This window comes from Letharia columbiana, assembly GCF_014066305.1.
Source record: "Letharia columbiana isolate WasteWater2 chromosome Unknown Sc0000075_s0, whole genome shotgun sequence".
Classification (NCBI taxonomy): domain Eukaryota; kingdom Fungi; phylum Ascomycota; class Lecanoromycetes; order Lecanorales; family Parmeliaceae; genus Letharia; species Letharia columbiana.
In genome coordinates, this window is record NW_023501120.1 from 1 (window position 1) to 14,836 (window position 14,836).

A 14,836-nucleotide genomic window follows, 5' to 3' on the forward strand; every position below is an offset into this window, starting at 1 on the left:
TAACGACGATATATCGAAAATGTATAACATTGACCCCTGCTTACGCTGAGTCACCTCAATCCTGCTATTCTGCGGCCATGTGCATCTGTACACATCTTTAAGGCGTTTATAATCGACATTACATTCCTGGCTAATGAGCTCGAAGACTCCTAATCCTCCTGGCAGAGTCGGATTATACGTTGAAGGCTGGTAGACAGGTTTTGCAGAAGCGCTCATCTTTGATAAGCGTGGATGGTGGAAGATGTCTGAGACGGATTACTGCAATCCCATACGTCGAGCAGCCGGGAGTCGGATTGCCACGACGGACTCGCCACCAAGTTGGAAGACGCTGTCATCGACGTCGATTGCTTCGCAAGGCAGACCAAGTACCGTAGCCCATACTCTCGAACCTTGCGCTCTTTGTCGTTCGTGAGCTGCTTCGGTATAGCTTTAATACCAGTATTCCAAATTTTGTGCGCCGGGGCCCAAAAACAAATTTTTCGGGCCCGGCGACCCTAGAATATAGTCCAGAGTCTGCCTGAGGCATTCTAAAAGGATTTGAGGTTGGGGTGCTCGGGGGGGCGAGTTACGGATCTGGCTCAGGTGGCCCCGCGGAGTCCCGCTTGCGGGTATAATGCGCAGTTCGACCCTAGAAGCCCGGAGCTAGCTACCTTAGGGGATTCTCTAGCCGCACCGCATAAAGTACGAAACCCTCGGCTGCGCTTCTCCGCGGATCGCAAAGTTCCAACAACAGTTCGTAAAACACGAGTGTAGCGTGACCGTCACCGCATGTCAATATGGGGAGAGGTGAGTTTAAGAAAAGCAATACGCATAAAGAAAGATGGCAACGATATAACTAAGTGAAACAGGAATGGTACCGCTTGATCATAGTAAAATGCTCGTTATCAAGGTTGGAGATGGTACTAGTGCGAGCTACTGCTGCTACGTTAGGGTCACTGTAAGCTACATGGGACACGTTTTAAGTGAACGTGCATTGCATTCAATCTATACGACTTCATAGCTACTACTGCTACTCCGTCTCGTCCAAGGTGCAGTCGTAGTTGTCGCCGGGTGCAAAAAAACCCTCAAACGCCATATCTAGCAACGACCGAGGCGGATCACTTTCATCAGCTGTTTGATGAGTGAGAACAGAGGGGAGAGGCTCAGCTGCGTTGGCGTTGTCTGCTCCGAGCAGAGCTACCTGAGCTTGATCCTCGGTAGCCAAGACGGTACCCACCCCGGCGATATGCTGCCCTACCTCCAGGCCCTGGGAGGAGCCTGAAGGTTGAGCCTCATTAGCCGAGGCGGTGCCGACTACGGCAATCTGCTGGTCTGACTCCTGGTTTTGAGAGGGGCCTGAAGGTTGAGTTCCTGAGGTCGAGTTCTCGACCCCAGAGATCTCACCTTCTTCCTCTCTCTCGCGACCATCGTCAACATTGTCCTTCTTCTCCTTCCTCGCCCTTAACTTTTGGCGGCGTCTCGCGTTTCTCACCGCGCTCTTCCCTGGCTTCTGAACACCTGATGGCTCAGGCGCCAAGGGATCTCTCTCTTTCTCCTTCTCCTTCTCTTTCTCCTTCTCTTTCTCCTTCTCCTTCTCCTTCTCATCTTCCTTCTTCTTCTTCTTATCCTTCTCATTGGCCTTCCTCCCCGGGCGTCTACCTCCCCGGCCTCGGTTGTTCCAGGGCAAGCCACCCCTACGGGAAGCCTGCTCAGAACCACCGCCGAACCAATTGAAGGCATCAGAAGGCATGCCTTGCGGCACACCGACTGCTGAACCTCCAACGTAAGGACCGGGAGGCGGCATCGACGGCGGATACTGCGCGCCTTGGTAGGGGAAGCGGCCCATGCCCATGGGCGGCATGACCTGCTGCGGCTGCCAGGGTGAGGAGGGGTAGGAGGGATAGGAGGGGTAGAAGGGCTGAGGAGGGTGAGGAGGGAGGGGAGGGCCGCCGTAGCTGTAGGCAGCAGCATGTGCAGATCTCGCCTGCACCTCAACACGCAATTGCTGCATTTCGGCAACCATTTGCGCGTTTTGTTGCTGCAGCACTGAAATCTGCTGCTGGTGCGCATCCGCCGTCGGGCAAACACTGCGCCTGTGGTGCCGTATGCCGCACCGTGGACACGGCTGCCAGCAAGGCACTCCAGGGCGATGTCTACCCTGACATTGGCTGCACGACGGCCATTGGCCACCAGGGGCACCACCACTGCCACCGTTGTTCTCATTGCCATTGCTACCAGCATTACCACCGGCGTTGCCGTCGGCGGTCATGACGGTATCGTTGGTTTGAGACATCTATAATTATTCATTAGCAAAGGGTGTGGTGCTGGAACAGAAGAAAGCAGCTTTGTTCGCGGTGCGACTATTGTCGCGTCTTGGGAGGCGGAATTTCAGGGATGCAAGGGAAGGTATGCATACCGTGTGCGGATTCAAGTCTCTCAATGAAATCTTCGTACGTTTCCAAGTCTGTTGACTATGTGTGCAAAGATGATGACTTAAGTCGCGTGTGTAGCTGTGCTGCAGAAGAAGTTGAAATGCGAGGACTTCGTTTTGTGATGATCCTCATCCACTAGCTCATGCAAGCGCGGCAAGCGCGTATCTAGATGCCTCAACAGCTAGGCCTTTGAACTGCCTCTATAAAAGTCTCACGGTTCCATAGTGCTACAGGCATATCATCATTACAATAGCTTTACCTACTGCTGAGGAGAAATACTATTGGGGACTTGATCGGATTGAAACTACTGGAAGCTCTGAAGAGATCCAGGAGGATGGACAGTCAAGTGGTCCCTTCGGACCTACTGCAGTACACCTATAACGAAGAGTGATGTTACAAAACTAACGCAATAGCAGCAGGCACTGCTCTCAACAGACACATTCTTGTAAAGAGTATGCGATATTGACCGGACACTAGCATCCGCAAGGCCAAAATCTACATCCGCACAATTGGCTTCTCAAATTTCTCAAGATTTTTGAATTTCTTAGTTGGTAGTATGTGTGTCACTAGTCCAGGCCTTGCGACACTCTTTTCCACGGCATTGTGGTCATGAATTGGGCCACTGGAAGTTTATGGTAAGGCTTTGCTACTGACGGATTAGGTCGGCGTTCGAGTCTGTCAAGAGACTTATCACTGGACCAAATTGGAGAAAGATATCCAAAGCAGAGCGAGCCGTAAAAGTAGTCAAATATCTCGTAGCTACGCAGAAGCTTCTTTTAAAGCTGGGAACACGAATGCAGTCATGATTGGGCTAAAGGCTGCCTAGCAGAGAAAAGTGTGACCCAATATGCTCCAACGATACTTAAAGACATGAGTATTGGAGGCTTGATGGCCAGGACATGTCTTATTCCCAAGAGGATTTTTACAAAGCAAGTCCGTCTGCAAGTAAATTACGCGCGCACTATCCATAACGCACTCGGCCAATCAGGACAAATCTCGCGGGAGGCTAGCGCGATATCCGGGGTACACAAAAGTCGTCATCAACAAGCACACAGGAACATCACGCACAGACATTACACACAAAAGCACAACATTATCTGATTCTTGATGCTTGTACGGATAATACAGTCCTTCAAGCAGCTCAACCAAGAAGCAACAAAGGTAGTCGCAATTGCCCCCTACGTATCAACGGGCGTATGAGGCAATCTGATACTGACCAAGTCGCGTTTGCATAGATGTCAGCTCAAGCATCAGGCAGTGCAGGCGGTGATGATAAGAAGCTTGATAAAGCTTCAAGGTGTGAAAAATGTGGCAATCGCCATGAGGGGGCGTGCTGGCCGAAATGTTGCACTTGTGGAAAAGTTCACAAGGGAACTTGTAGGTTCTCAAATCCCGTACCTAATACTGTACCTGGGAATGCTGGCCGGGGGTCATCACAGGTAGGATTGACCGCGGGTTTCAATGCTCAGCAAGTAGGCTACCATCAGCCCTACAATGCGATACGATCGCCGGGCATGGAACCAGGCATGGTACCAGGCGTGGGCGGTCAGATGTTCGGTCCTGTGAGCGGCTTCGGTGGCCCATACTCTGGAGAGTACGGCGGCTATGGCGGTTTGAGCAGCCCAGGCTGGGGCTATCAAAGCTGGGGCAACCAAGGCTGGGGAAACCAGGGCTGGAGCAACCAGATCCCTGGTCATTTCGGTCAGGGTTACGGCAGCTTTCCAACCCCATCAATGGGACAAGGTACTGTCGGCTCCTTCGGCAACGTTAGTCTTCCCACCAGCAGCTACGGCGGCCACGAGCAAGGCACCGCTAAGTGGCAGGAGATGCAAAAGCAGATCCGTGGGCCTAGGGACAACCGAAAGCCACGATGCAAAGAACATTCCAAGGACAAGAAAAAGGAGAAGGGTCCTCTAGCAGTCAAGGATGCTAGTATCGAAAAGCCGATCACAAAGAGTGCGAGGCAACGGGCCAACAAGCGGGCCAGCCAAAAGAAGAAGGAAGAAGAAATGAAAAAAGAGGAAGAGGAGCCTGCACAAGACCCATTGACGGGCCCAGCCGATCTCGAACTCGTCAGCCTTTGGGATGAGTCTAGGTTCGAGAACGCGGGAAACGTCGAGAATGCGGAGACTGTCGAAGCAGCTCCTCTTACCGACGAAAGGATGGAAAGTGTAGCTCCCTCACCGGAGGATATTGTGATCGAAGTTGGCAATATCGACGCGCAGAGCTTAATCGATGAAGTGTTTGAAACGCCTTCGGGGTTTCAATTCCCTCAAGATCAGACTCGCGTGGGAATTATGGCTGGCTTGTTAGAACAATTCGGTCAGGAGCGCATGCTGGATCTCTCCGAGTCTGCTGCGATGAACGGCACCACCATTGTTTGGGAAGCATTCCAGCAAGATTTATTCAAAGAGCAAATCGCTGTTGTCGTAGCCGGGATGCCTCTTTCGAACTCTGGTATCAACAAGAGTTCTTAGAGCATCTGGTTGCTGCGACTCAACTTGTTGCTGCGATTCATGCGGGTATAAAAATGACCACTGAAGATCGGCTTTGTCAGTGTATATCCCGGCATAATTATGCCGCCAGGTTCTTCCCTTTCATCAACCTGCGCCTGCGGGCATAGGAATGATGAGAGAGTTTTTTTCTTTTTTCAACTTTGATAGCTAGGCATAATAATGCACATGGCGATAGCTTTTTCTATTAGATCAAGGAGTGTCTGTATTCGCTTTCGATAATTAGAAATTTCTGTTATCTGACAGCAATCGAAAGACCAAGGAAGAGTGTACGTTTTCAAGTCAAGAGAGGTGTTGACACAGGTACCCAGCTACTGTCCAGACGATGACAAGACAACTGTGCTCCAAGATCCTTTTGGGAAAGAAAAGTCAATGCGGAGAGGCGAGTGCTGCGCCACACGCAAGCTCGTCGCGGATCTCCGCAAGCGCTGGCGAACGCACGGACCTTCCCAATTCCAACTTCATCCTCTCTTCTCCATCTCAATTATTAAGATCTTTCTTATATCGATTTCTCTGCCAAAAACCCCTAAACTTTGTTGAACTTCCTAACGCCGCGACTTCATGGACGAGATTCACGGAATTTTTATGACCTTTCAAATTCCAAATTTCACGTTATGACCTAAAGATTTCAGCTCATAGAACATTGACGCAATGCCAGTGCACACATCCGATTATCCTGAAACTCAACGTAGAAGCTTTGCCAAACGGAAGCTTTTGTCCGCCGCGATCTTTACTGCTTCTTTTGGAGGCTTACATATACATTCCGACATATTACCTCAATATGCCAAGCTACTAAACTACTGGACCTATCATTGCGAGATGACAAGCTATGTTCGTGCTGTCTTAAGTAGTCCAAGCACGTCTCTATCGTATTATCGCACCACCCTCAAAGCCTATCACTCGTGAAGATTCGGCTAGATCATACGTATCACAGGCAAGTATTGACAGAAGTAGCTAGACTTTATAAGTGATGGAGATGATTGAGAGAGTCGCCGTAACAATGGATGGAGAACCCTAATTCAGCTCCTGGTGCCCGCCCAACAGGAACTTCAATATCTTACAGATATCGTGGGGTCTACTAAGTCAAATCGGATACCGTTATTACGAAGATTCACTCAGGTAGCGCTCCTTTTTTTGAGATTTTGATTATATAAAGACGAACTAACATCAAGCCTATCAAGTAGCAAACGAGATTGAACTGACATTCAGTCCGAAGTACAAGAGGTGAAAACTGAGTATCATTGAGTCCTAAATACAAGAAATGAAAGTGGACCATCATTGGGTCCACGTGAAAACATGACTGTGCATCGAATGAGATCGAATTAGAGTCCTAGATGCTGGCAAGAGAATTAAAGTCTGTTGGTACTAAGTCTCCAATTCTCAAGCTCAAGCATCATGCGACGACGATACTCTGGGATGATGCTTGGGGTCAGCGTCGACAAGTCCCAGTCCGCAAGAGACCAGCGTACTATCCCGCACACGAAAACCCCGCAATCTCTGTCATTGTCCTGGGTTGGTTGCGGGTTAGGCACAATGACTCGAGTTCTTGTCACGTTGAGGGTGCCCTTGGACTTGAAGAGCAACCAGGAGGAAATGACCTGCCAAGGCTCCTCAAAGTCTTTGTCATACCCAGGCAAGCTTGAGTAATGAAAAAGGGTCCATTGCCCATCTCCCATCTTCTGAAGCACCATCAAGATCCAATGGTTCTTTCGGACGTGGATCGGGAAAATGTGGCAAGAGACATCTTCCAACGCCGCGTCAGGGAAACGTGCAGGAGGCCATTCTCGTCGGAGATGTTTCTCCTCAAACGCTTCTACCCTTCCTTTCAGGTAATCACTCATTGTAACGCTCCATGCATGATACTTGGGGGACTTTGGAAGCTCGTCACCCCCTTGAAAAAGGCCATTGAAGGTATGGCAGACCAACGTCAAATGCGCATCGATGGCAACATCATTAACCCACTGACCTTGAGATAGCGTCGACACATCATATGCCGTAACGACCGAGCGGTTCTTGACAGAACCTTCGGTTGGAACGACACCGATGTTGTTGTCGTAGCGCTTGATGATCTCAAGGTCATCAGGATGGATGACCTCGATGCGCTTTAAGATCTCGCCGATCGCCGTCTTCACCTTCTTGCTCTTCTTGTCATCCTCGGTATCTTGACCGAGCCGCTTTGACGACTCGTCCAATTGCGCTTGAAGCCAAGCCAGCTTGTCCTTGACATCCCTGCTCTTCACAATCAGAGGCTCTGGCGCGATCTCAATCATGAGAGAGATCAAAGTCCAGACTCGGTGGATTGGGAGCAATATCCCTTTTGATAAAGGTTGAGTTGCCCCATAATGATGTTTCTGTTGATACACAGTGTTATACATTACGGTGCCAACATCAAACGATGCCTTTAGTGAGCTTCTCTGGCCAAGCCAATCAGTGACAGCCTGCATCTTCTTGAACTCACCCGAGACTTCTTGCATCTTTTTAATAACTAAGCCGGCCGCCAAGCGCGGAGCCGACTCGTCCATGGTCATCTTCTGGACACGCAGATTAATGAATCTGCATGCCATCATGATGAACGATGCTGCAGTCAAAAGTGTCTTCTTCTCTCCTTTGTTGTCAACGACCTTTTGGTACCATGCATTGATGGAATCCCAGGCTGTCATCGAGGGGGGGTCAGTACTCACAATCTTAGGGACGTTGCCCAGTGGTAGATGAGTCAAAGAGATTGGAGACATGATTGATTGATCAAGAAAGCGCTGATATGTTGATTCAGATCCTTGCTGATCGCGATGTGCTTCTTGAATGTACGAGTTGTTTGTGCGACGATCGATACTGGGTAAGGTACCTACCTAACCTCAGTTTTCATACATCGCGCTGACAAGTCGCGCTAACAAGTCGCGCTAACGGGACGAATACGGCAACCCATACTGACAGGGGGTTCAGTAGTAGTAGTAGTTATTCATGGATGAAGCCCGAAGGCAACATCAGGGTCCCAGCCGAAGGCTATGCCCCTCTAGGAGAATTCCGGCCTCGGGTGCCACCCCGGGGCCTATTTCTCGGTCCTAGAGCCACTTCTGAGTGCTAAACGCCTATCAAGCTCGCTGGCAGACTTGAGAAAGCTCCCTGTCGTGGCACCCTCGAGAAGATTTCTCTCAACCCGAAGACTCCTCTGAGTACTACCGCCAATCAGGTTACTATCAGGTTTACAGCCGCTATTTAAATACATTCAGAGTCGCTCACGGGGGTGTTCGCTATACGCGACGCCCCCGAGGGTGCCAAGAAAGGGGGCAGTCCTTCTAACGGCTCGTCTTGTGAGAATCATTGACCGAGGGGTCAACCCCGCAACTTCAAAAGCCTAGGTTCTAGCCTTCTGGAGGTTTCCCGCCTGACCCACCCCCGAGGTCTTCAAGTCTTTATCGAATCAACCGTGACGTCACCACCGTCGATATCTGTTCAACGAGAATGCCCCAAGTAGCATACGCCAAGGAACCCACATGTTAGTATGACTCTCACCGGACAGGGTTATGTTGAAGAGCACGTACCACCTCAGCCTTAAAGGCGTGAAGAGGCTGGCGATAAACCTGGACCAAATCAAAACAGGGCTATTGGGACCAAAAGTTACGTCTCGAGAGCCAATACGCATCTCGTCGCATTAATTTATGCAGTCGCAACTAGTGACTGCGTCTAACCGACTCAGTGTTTTCCACATAACGTGAATCTCGCAGTATCGAGCCCAGCCTTGCTTCAGCATTATTCACTCCCAACTCTCTTATTGGTGAAATCCAAGTTCCCGGCAATCTTGATATTCACTGAAAGCTTTAGGATAATCACTACAATCGGAAGGATCCAATCAACGACAACCCGAGGTTCACTCGGTGAACTTAACGCCGCGTAGAGCGTGCGCAATCCACACCATACACTCACAAGCACCCACATCAATCCAACGTAACCTCCTCCTTACCAGCACCCCCCGCCTCTCTTCACACCACTTCCATCTCCTCAAGATCCCTACGCGTTTCAATACCCACCTCCTCCACGACAGCCCTACTCGTACCTTACGAGGCATATATACATACCACCTCACTATTCTCACACCTTCCATACGCCAACTCTACTCATTCAGCCGGCATACTATCTCAGCTCCCACACCTTTCTTACGCCACCTCTACTCACCCAGCCGACATACCATCGCCATACTCATGCCTTCCCATACGCCACCTCTACTCACTCAGCCGACATACCATCGCCATACTCACGCCTTCCATACGCCACCTCTACTCAGCCGGCATACCATCTTCTTTCTCACGCCTTCCCATACGCCACTCTACTCACTCAACCGGCATACCATCTTCTTTCTCACGCCTTCCCATGCGCCACTCTACTCACTCAGCCGGCATAACATCTCCTTTCTTACGCCTTCCATACGCCACCTCCACTCTCTCAGCCGACATACCATCTCCATCCGCAGCCAAGGTAGTGGATTTCGCCGTACGAAATGCAGTCCAATCTCGTTCAGGCTGACATGTGTTCGAGGTGTGTCATACGCACGGAGAGGCGGCAATGATCAGATGGATAGATGATTGGTACACATAGTCATATCATATGTGTGTCGAGGTACTAGCGTTCCTTTGCCACAGGCCTTTGCTACTATTTCTATATACAAACGCCACTCCATAAAATCAGTCAATTCATTACCCATCAACAACAGGCTCAGATTTACGCGTGGCACCAACATTAACAAAAAGAGGAGGAGGGGAACGGTGGAAGAAGAGGATGGAGCTCAATGCAACCGTGCAAGAAGAGCCTGCCCAGTTGAAGATGAAAGTTGGCGTCAAAAAGGAGCATCAAGATGACGAGGACGGTTCAAGGATGCCTATGAAAAAAGCCCTTTTCTTAGGCAGGACAGTGGGTCTCGCCGTACGGAATGCAGCCCCAACCCGTTCGCACTGACAGGCTTAGACATCGTGTTACGCGTGGCAGTGGCATGAATAGAAAGAGGAAGAGCGAAAGGAAAAAGGGAACGGTGGAAGAAGAGGATAAGAAGCTCAATACGATCGTACAAGAAGAGCCTACCCAATGAAGATGAAGGTTGGCGTCCAATCGGAGCATCAAGATGCCGAGGACGGTTTCAAGATGCCTGTAATCAAAACGGAGCCAGCACTTAGCCCCGTTGGCGATGGTTCTGCGTCTCCAGAAATTGGAAAGTTGAGCAAGGGGCAGAGGAAACGTGCTCGGCTGGTTAAGAAGAAGCACGATTCAGTCGGTCGCTTTGATAGAAAGGACCAATTGGATTCTCTTTAGCACTCTAAGCTAGAAAGAAATGCGCTATCAAATCAAGCATGCCTACTGGCTAATACATGACACACGAGCGAAACAGAGCAAAAAGGCAGAAGCGAGAAATCGATCTAGTGGGTGCGCCTATGAGGCTGCTCCCTACTTGGCCGACTTCCTCGCTGCGTTGCCCGCAGATCTCGTCTTAGGCGCATTGGCCGTAGTCGTAGTCGTCTGCTTGCTCTTGGGAGGCCTAGCCTTGCGCTTTTTCGCCTTGCCCGCTTTGTTCTTCTCGAACTCTGCAATAGACTCGGCGGTTACATTGGCCGCTGGCTCCCAGGTTGGCTTGTAGGGACCGGTCCATTGAACCTCGTACTCGACCTCACCATCTCTTGTCCTCTTATCAAGAAGACCTTCAATGAGGGCCACGTCGGATTCACCGGACTCTTGATCATCAAGCTCAGGTTCCGAGGAAAAAGCAGCAGGGCTAGATGGCGCAGGCTGCTCAATCTCATCTTCCTGCTCAACCACTGGCTCGGGAGTCTCTTTGGGAGACTCATCCGCTGCCATTGACCGTTGCTGAACCCTCTCCAGCCTTCGTTGCTTGCCAGGAGTTTTCTTGGCAGCCTTCTTTCCTTTTGCAGTCCTGTAGGGCTGCAGTCTCGTCGGCACCTCTTCTCGAGCTTTTTCATCAGCGAGTTTCCCCGCCAATGCCTCTCGAAATTCTTTACTGGCAAGATTGCCGGCAAAACGCCAAGTAAACCCGCCCACGAAGGTCTGCGTAAAGACGCCGTCACCGAACTCGACATTACTGTCGTTAGCAGGTTCACCCGACGTGTGCTTTACGAAGCAGTTTCGATAGCTGAAGCAGTCGGAAGGCATTGCATTCGTGACTGATTCTAACCTTCGAAGCATTGTCTTCGCTTTTACTAAGACCTGCTCCTTCAAAGAGGTCTCCAAGTGTATCACCCAGCATTCTCCACTTGCCGTTTCGGCTCTCCTCTTCGACTTACGTTGCTTTGGATTACGGGGATGTTCCCGAATCTCTATGCTCACGTCGACGTCGTACAAGCGTAGACCAATACGATCATCGTCGTTAGGGAGGTCAAAACGGTGAAGAACGTGAGCGTACCGATCTTGATGTCTCTCTGCGAGCTCTAAAGAAATTGTGAGCTCATTTGTACTGCCAATGCACAGGATGTTGCAGCGTCTCTTAGGGTCTTCCTTCTTTGGGAAGATTGTCTCGAGGCCTCTACCGCCATCGTACTCGGCCAAAGAACACGCCTCGACTTTGCTAACGCCTGCTTGCCATTCTTTAGGCAAGGCAGAGTCCCCCAGCATTCGCGCCGCTCCAGCCTTTGATCTCTTCGTGACCAAACGTTCTGGCGGCGGGAAGCCACGCATTGGGTGCAAGCCTGAGGACGTTAGCCTTCCTTTCGCAGGAGATTTCTCACCGGATTTAGGCATCTTCAATATCTTTGTGAGATATTTTGAGCTTGTTCCCGGGTGCAGTGATGTTGTTGGGGAGGAAAACATCCGTCAGGACGATTTTCCGATGCTGGGAATGCCAAGCCGGAAAGGCAACTCTCCGGCGATTGCCCCACCATCAGCCGATTTTACCGCCAAATCGAGTTCGCTACCCTCCTCGAGAGGACAGGTGCTGTCGATTGCAAAACAGCTTTCTGTTCACGCATACAATTCTGTTGCAGGTTGATTGCTTTTGCTTTCGAAGTGTTCTGTCGCTGTTTCGAAGCGTTGCAGTACAAAATGCCATCAAATGAATTAGCTATCGCGTGGGAGTGATTTGAGTAGCTTTCATTTGGCTTGCGAGACCTGCAGGTTCTGCTGCATCAGACCTCGAAGGGCTTCGTTCACAGATAAGTGTCAAGGAGCGTGGGGGTACACGGCAAATCAATCATATATTTGGACAGACAACGTAGAACAAGAAGCAAGCATGGCAGTAGAGATAGTGACTGGTGGCAGAAGTAGGTCGATTACCATCTTATATACATGACAAATGGATGGTCGTCGACCTGATGGCCTTTGAAAGTAGCTCATCTTGATCTCTCTGTTTCGAATGTCGACGCGATCACTGTCTAAAGATACTTTAGCTTCCAGTACACTCATACGAAAGGTATGATGTGACCCATTTTCCTGTTAGAGTGCCGACGGGCTCATTGCCGGCCTCCCGGCTATGGACCAAGGTCAGTAAAATCAGTCGCCGTTACATCGTCCACCCCTCAGCCCGGTATTCCCTCGACAGGTCTGCAAAAGAAACGGCATCGTGCGGTGCGTCGTATCAATCGCGGGTTAGGATGATGGAAGCCTCGGCAAATATGTGCATTGATGATGTTGCGTGCAGAAATGGCTCCGGGAGGCGTCGTAGATGCAAAATTCGATCTGTTTCGGATCTTCGGCGTTAGCGAGGCTTTACGTGGAGATGAAGCATAGCTCGACGTCCTGGGCTATCTCACCATGTAGCACCCAACCCGAACGACGACCGACTTGGACTACCCTAGAACTTTCGGGCAAATACAAAAATGACTGATGCGACGTCTTCGATCCGAGCAGTTGCTAGATGGATGACAGAAAGCAGATTATTCTGCAGTCGGCGTAAGGATTGTGCATCGCATCTGTACAGTACCGCGACTATCTCTATCCAACGATGGGCGTTAAGGGGCGTGCCGAGAAGAGCTCAGTACATACATCGCATTTGGGGAAGCTCAGCTGAGGTTGCGAGTGACGCAAAAGGTGAGCGGGTCCAAGGGTAAGAGTGTATAGCAAAGATGCTGAAGCGATTGAGGGTTGTTCAAACGAACCTCGGTTGAATATGGCTGCTGCAAACAACACATTGGCATTGACAGATGCTGAACTCGCCGAGTGGCGGGGTATTCAAAGTCATGCAGAGTTGAGAGGTAGTATGGTAGGACTGGTCGGCTGGCAACGTCCTTCCGGGAATTTGGACGGGAAAAGGTTGGAGTTTGATGTGCCTCCAGGTTAGTGCCCTCTGGAAGAGCTGTGCCTTGAGCTTAACCTCAATCCGAAAAGGATTAGCATACTCCGTGGCCTTATTATAGGCGACCACAACACCTACCTAGCCACAAGTCCATTTCGCTGCGAACAAGCCGGTAGGACAGTTTTGGTGTTGTATGTGATCCGCTGTCCCTCTCCCGAACCCAGCTCATAGCCAAGCTTGCTCAGTAGACAAATTATGATTCATCTTCTCTCTCTGCCGCAGGGAAGCTGGTAGTCAAAACGCCGCGGCCTACGCCCTCAGAAAGTGCAAGACTTCTGACTTCTTGTGGGTTGCATTCGGCTAGCGTGCAGGCGACTATTCTTCTCGGAACTCCGTCTCCCTGGACCGATGATTTCATTAGAAGCAAGACACGATATGGCGACTCTACGAGACCGCTCAGGGTTTTCGGAGGAGCCGCACCTGCTACAAGTGGCCAGTTCTGAGGTGCCATTTCGCCGAGGAGCCTGGCGACTTTGGCGATGGGGAAACTCAGGACGACGGTCCAAAACACGGTCTGGCGCGAGGTCAAATCAAGAATAGGTAGGCCAAGGACCAGAAGCCTTTCCAAAAAATAGACCAAACTCTATTGGCTGATCGGAAAGACCCTCAGGCACATCGCAATGGTATGCAAGTCCGAGAATCGGATTACTCGGTGGTGAGATAACATTAAGTGAAACCATACGAAGCATCTTAGCGACCTTGCAGTGACCACTAAAACCTTATGCAAGGTTATGCCTAGGCTTGACAGGTAGCGCGTGGTCTCGTTCAAACTTCGGATGCTGAATTTCGAATCTTGATCGGCGAGCGATGTGAATCTTTTTGAGGAGGTTGATTAGGATTAGGGAGTGGCAATCCCAAAGCTCGTGTGGAGCTCGGTGTAGAAGGAAATGAGTTTCCGAACGCACGCTATGGACGCATTGCGAGAGCTACTTTGAGCCAAGCTCGGCCTGAGTCATACTACTATTCACGTGTAGACTGTATAGGTTCTGGGGACATACGATCACTTGTTGTCGCGAGGATCAATACTGTCATACGCGTGATTCTTTGTGATAGAGCTGGTTGCAGTGAGCTCGAGGGAAGCCACGTTTACGCTGTGGGCGATTGCCGGCACCTCAACCAATAGCAAGTAAATCCACTCTTACATAACAGGCCAATCATATGTAGGATAGGTCGAGGATAAAGATAGAGACACTATGGCCTTGAACACACTGGCGAGTCATTACTGCGAATAATTAGCTACGATCTTGTATCAGCAGGGTGGCGACAGACCTCTGATAAAAGTGCAATGCAGGTTTAGAGCGCCATAGCTCGTCCGATAATGGGCACCGATGACCAAAGCTCCAGATCATGGTCATTTACTAGGTACTGTTGACGCGGCCAAGAGAAGCAGGGTGATTTTCGCTAAACATGCGCGCACGGCCAAGCAGCCATGTCTTTCGAGAAGTCTAGCAGCTCCTCTCCTAAGTAGGGTGGGAATGATGGAAGCGGAGGCGACGATTTCTGTCACTATTTTCAGAGTCTGTGTATGATGATAGAGGCGGCAGCAACGGCACCCAAGACCCGTCGGCGTGGGTTTGCAATGATGACGGGCGACCCAAGGTATGTATGTGCCATTATTGATGAAAAAC

The 14,836-nt window shown here is 50.4% G+C and overlaps 6 protein-coding genes across 6 annotated transcripts; 3 read left to right on the forward strand and 3 right to left on the reverse strand.

The window, feature by feature from the left end:
* Positions 1 to 1,009: 1,009 nt before the first annotated feature.
* Positions 1,010 to 3,845, reverse strand: HO173_012163 (uncharacterized protein; the record flags this gene model as incomplete). The annotated part of the gene is made up of 2 exons (XM_037314035.1): positions 1,010 to 2,272; positions 3,822 to 3,845. 2 exons carry the CDS (start codon positions 3,843 to 3,845, stop codon positions 1,010 to 1,012), a joined length of 1,287 nt encoding a protein of 428 aa, XP_037159015.1.
* Positions 3,846 to 3,925: 80 nt separating this feature from the next.
* On the forward strand, positions 3,926 to 4,888 carry HO173_012164 (uncharacterized protein; the record flags this gene model as incomplete). Its single annotated transcript, XM_037314036.1, has 1 exon — positions 3,926 to 4,888. One exon carries the CDS (start codon positions 3,926 to 3,928, stop codon positions 4,886 to 4,888), a length of 963 nt encoding a protein of 320 aa, XP_037159016.1.
* Positions 4,889 to 6,273: 1,385 nt separating this feature from the next.
* On the reverse strand, positions 6,274 to 7,656 carry HO173_012165 (uncharacterized protein; the record flags this gene model as incomplete). Its single annotated transcript, XM_037314037.1, has 1 exon — positions 6,274 to 7,656. One exon carries the CDS (start codon positions 7,654 to 7,656, stop codon positions 6,274 to 6,276), a length of 1,383 nt encoding a protein of 460 aa, XP_037159017.1.
* A 2,038-nt stretch (positions 7,657 to 9,694) lies between these two features.
* On the forward strand, positions 9,695 to 9,871 carry HO173_012166 (uncharacterized protein; the record flags this gene model as incomplete). The annotated part of the gene is made up of 1 exon (XM_037314038.1): positions 9,695 to 9,871. The coding sequence occupies one exon, from the start codon at positions 9,695 to 9,697 to the stop codon at positions 9,869 to 9,871; it is 177 nt and encodes a 58-aa protein (XP_037159018.1).
* A 126-nt stretch (positions 9,872 to 9,997) lies between these two features.
* On the forward strand, positions 9,998 to 10,222 carry HO173_012167 (uncharacterized protein; the record flags this gene model as incomplete). Its single annotated transcript, XM_037314039.1, has 1 exon — positions 9,998 to 10,222. The coding sequence occupies one exon, from the start codon at positions 9,998 to 10,000 to the stop codon at positions 10,220 to 10,222; it is 225 nt and encodes a 74-aa protein (XP_037159019.1).
* Positions 10,223 to 10,354: 132 nt separating this feature from the next.
* HO173_012168 (uncharacterized protein) lies at positions 10,355 to 11,596 on the reverse strand (the record flags this gene model as incomplete). Its single annotated transcript, XM_037314040.1, has 1 exon — positions 10,355 to 11,596. One exon carries the CDS (start codon positions 11,594 to 11,596, stop codon positions 10,355 to 10,357), a length of 1,242 nt encoding a protein of 413 aa, XP_037159020.1.
* Positions 11,597 to 14,836: the final 3,240 nt, after the last annotated feature.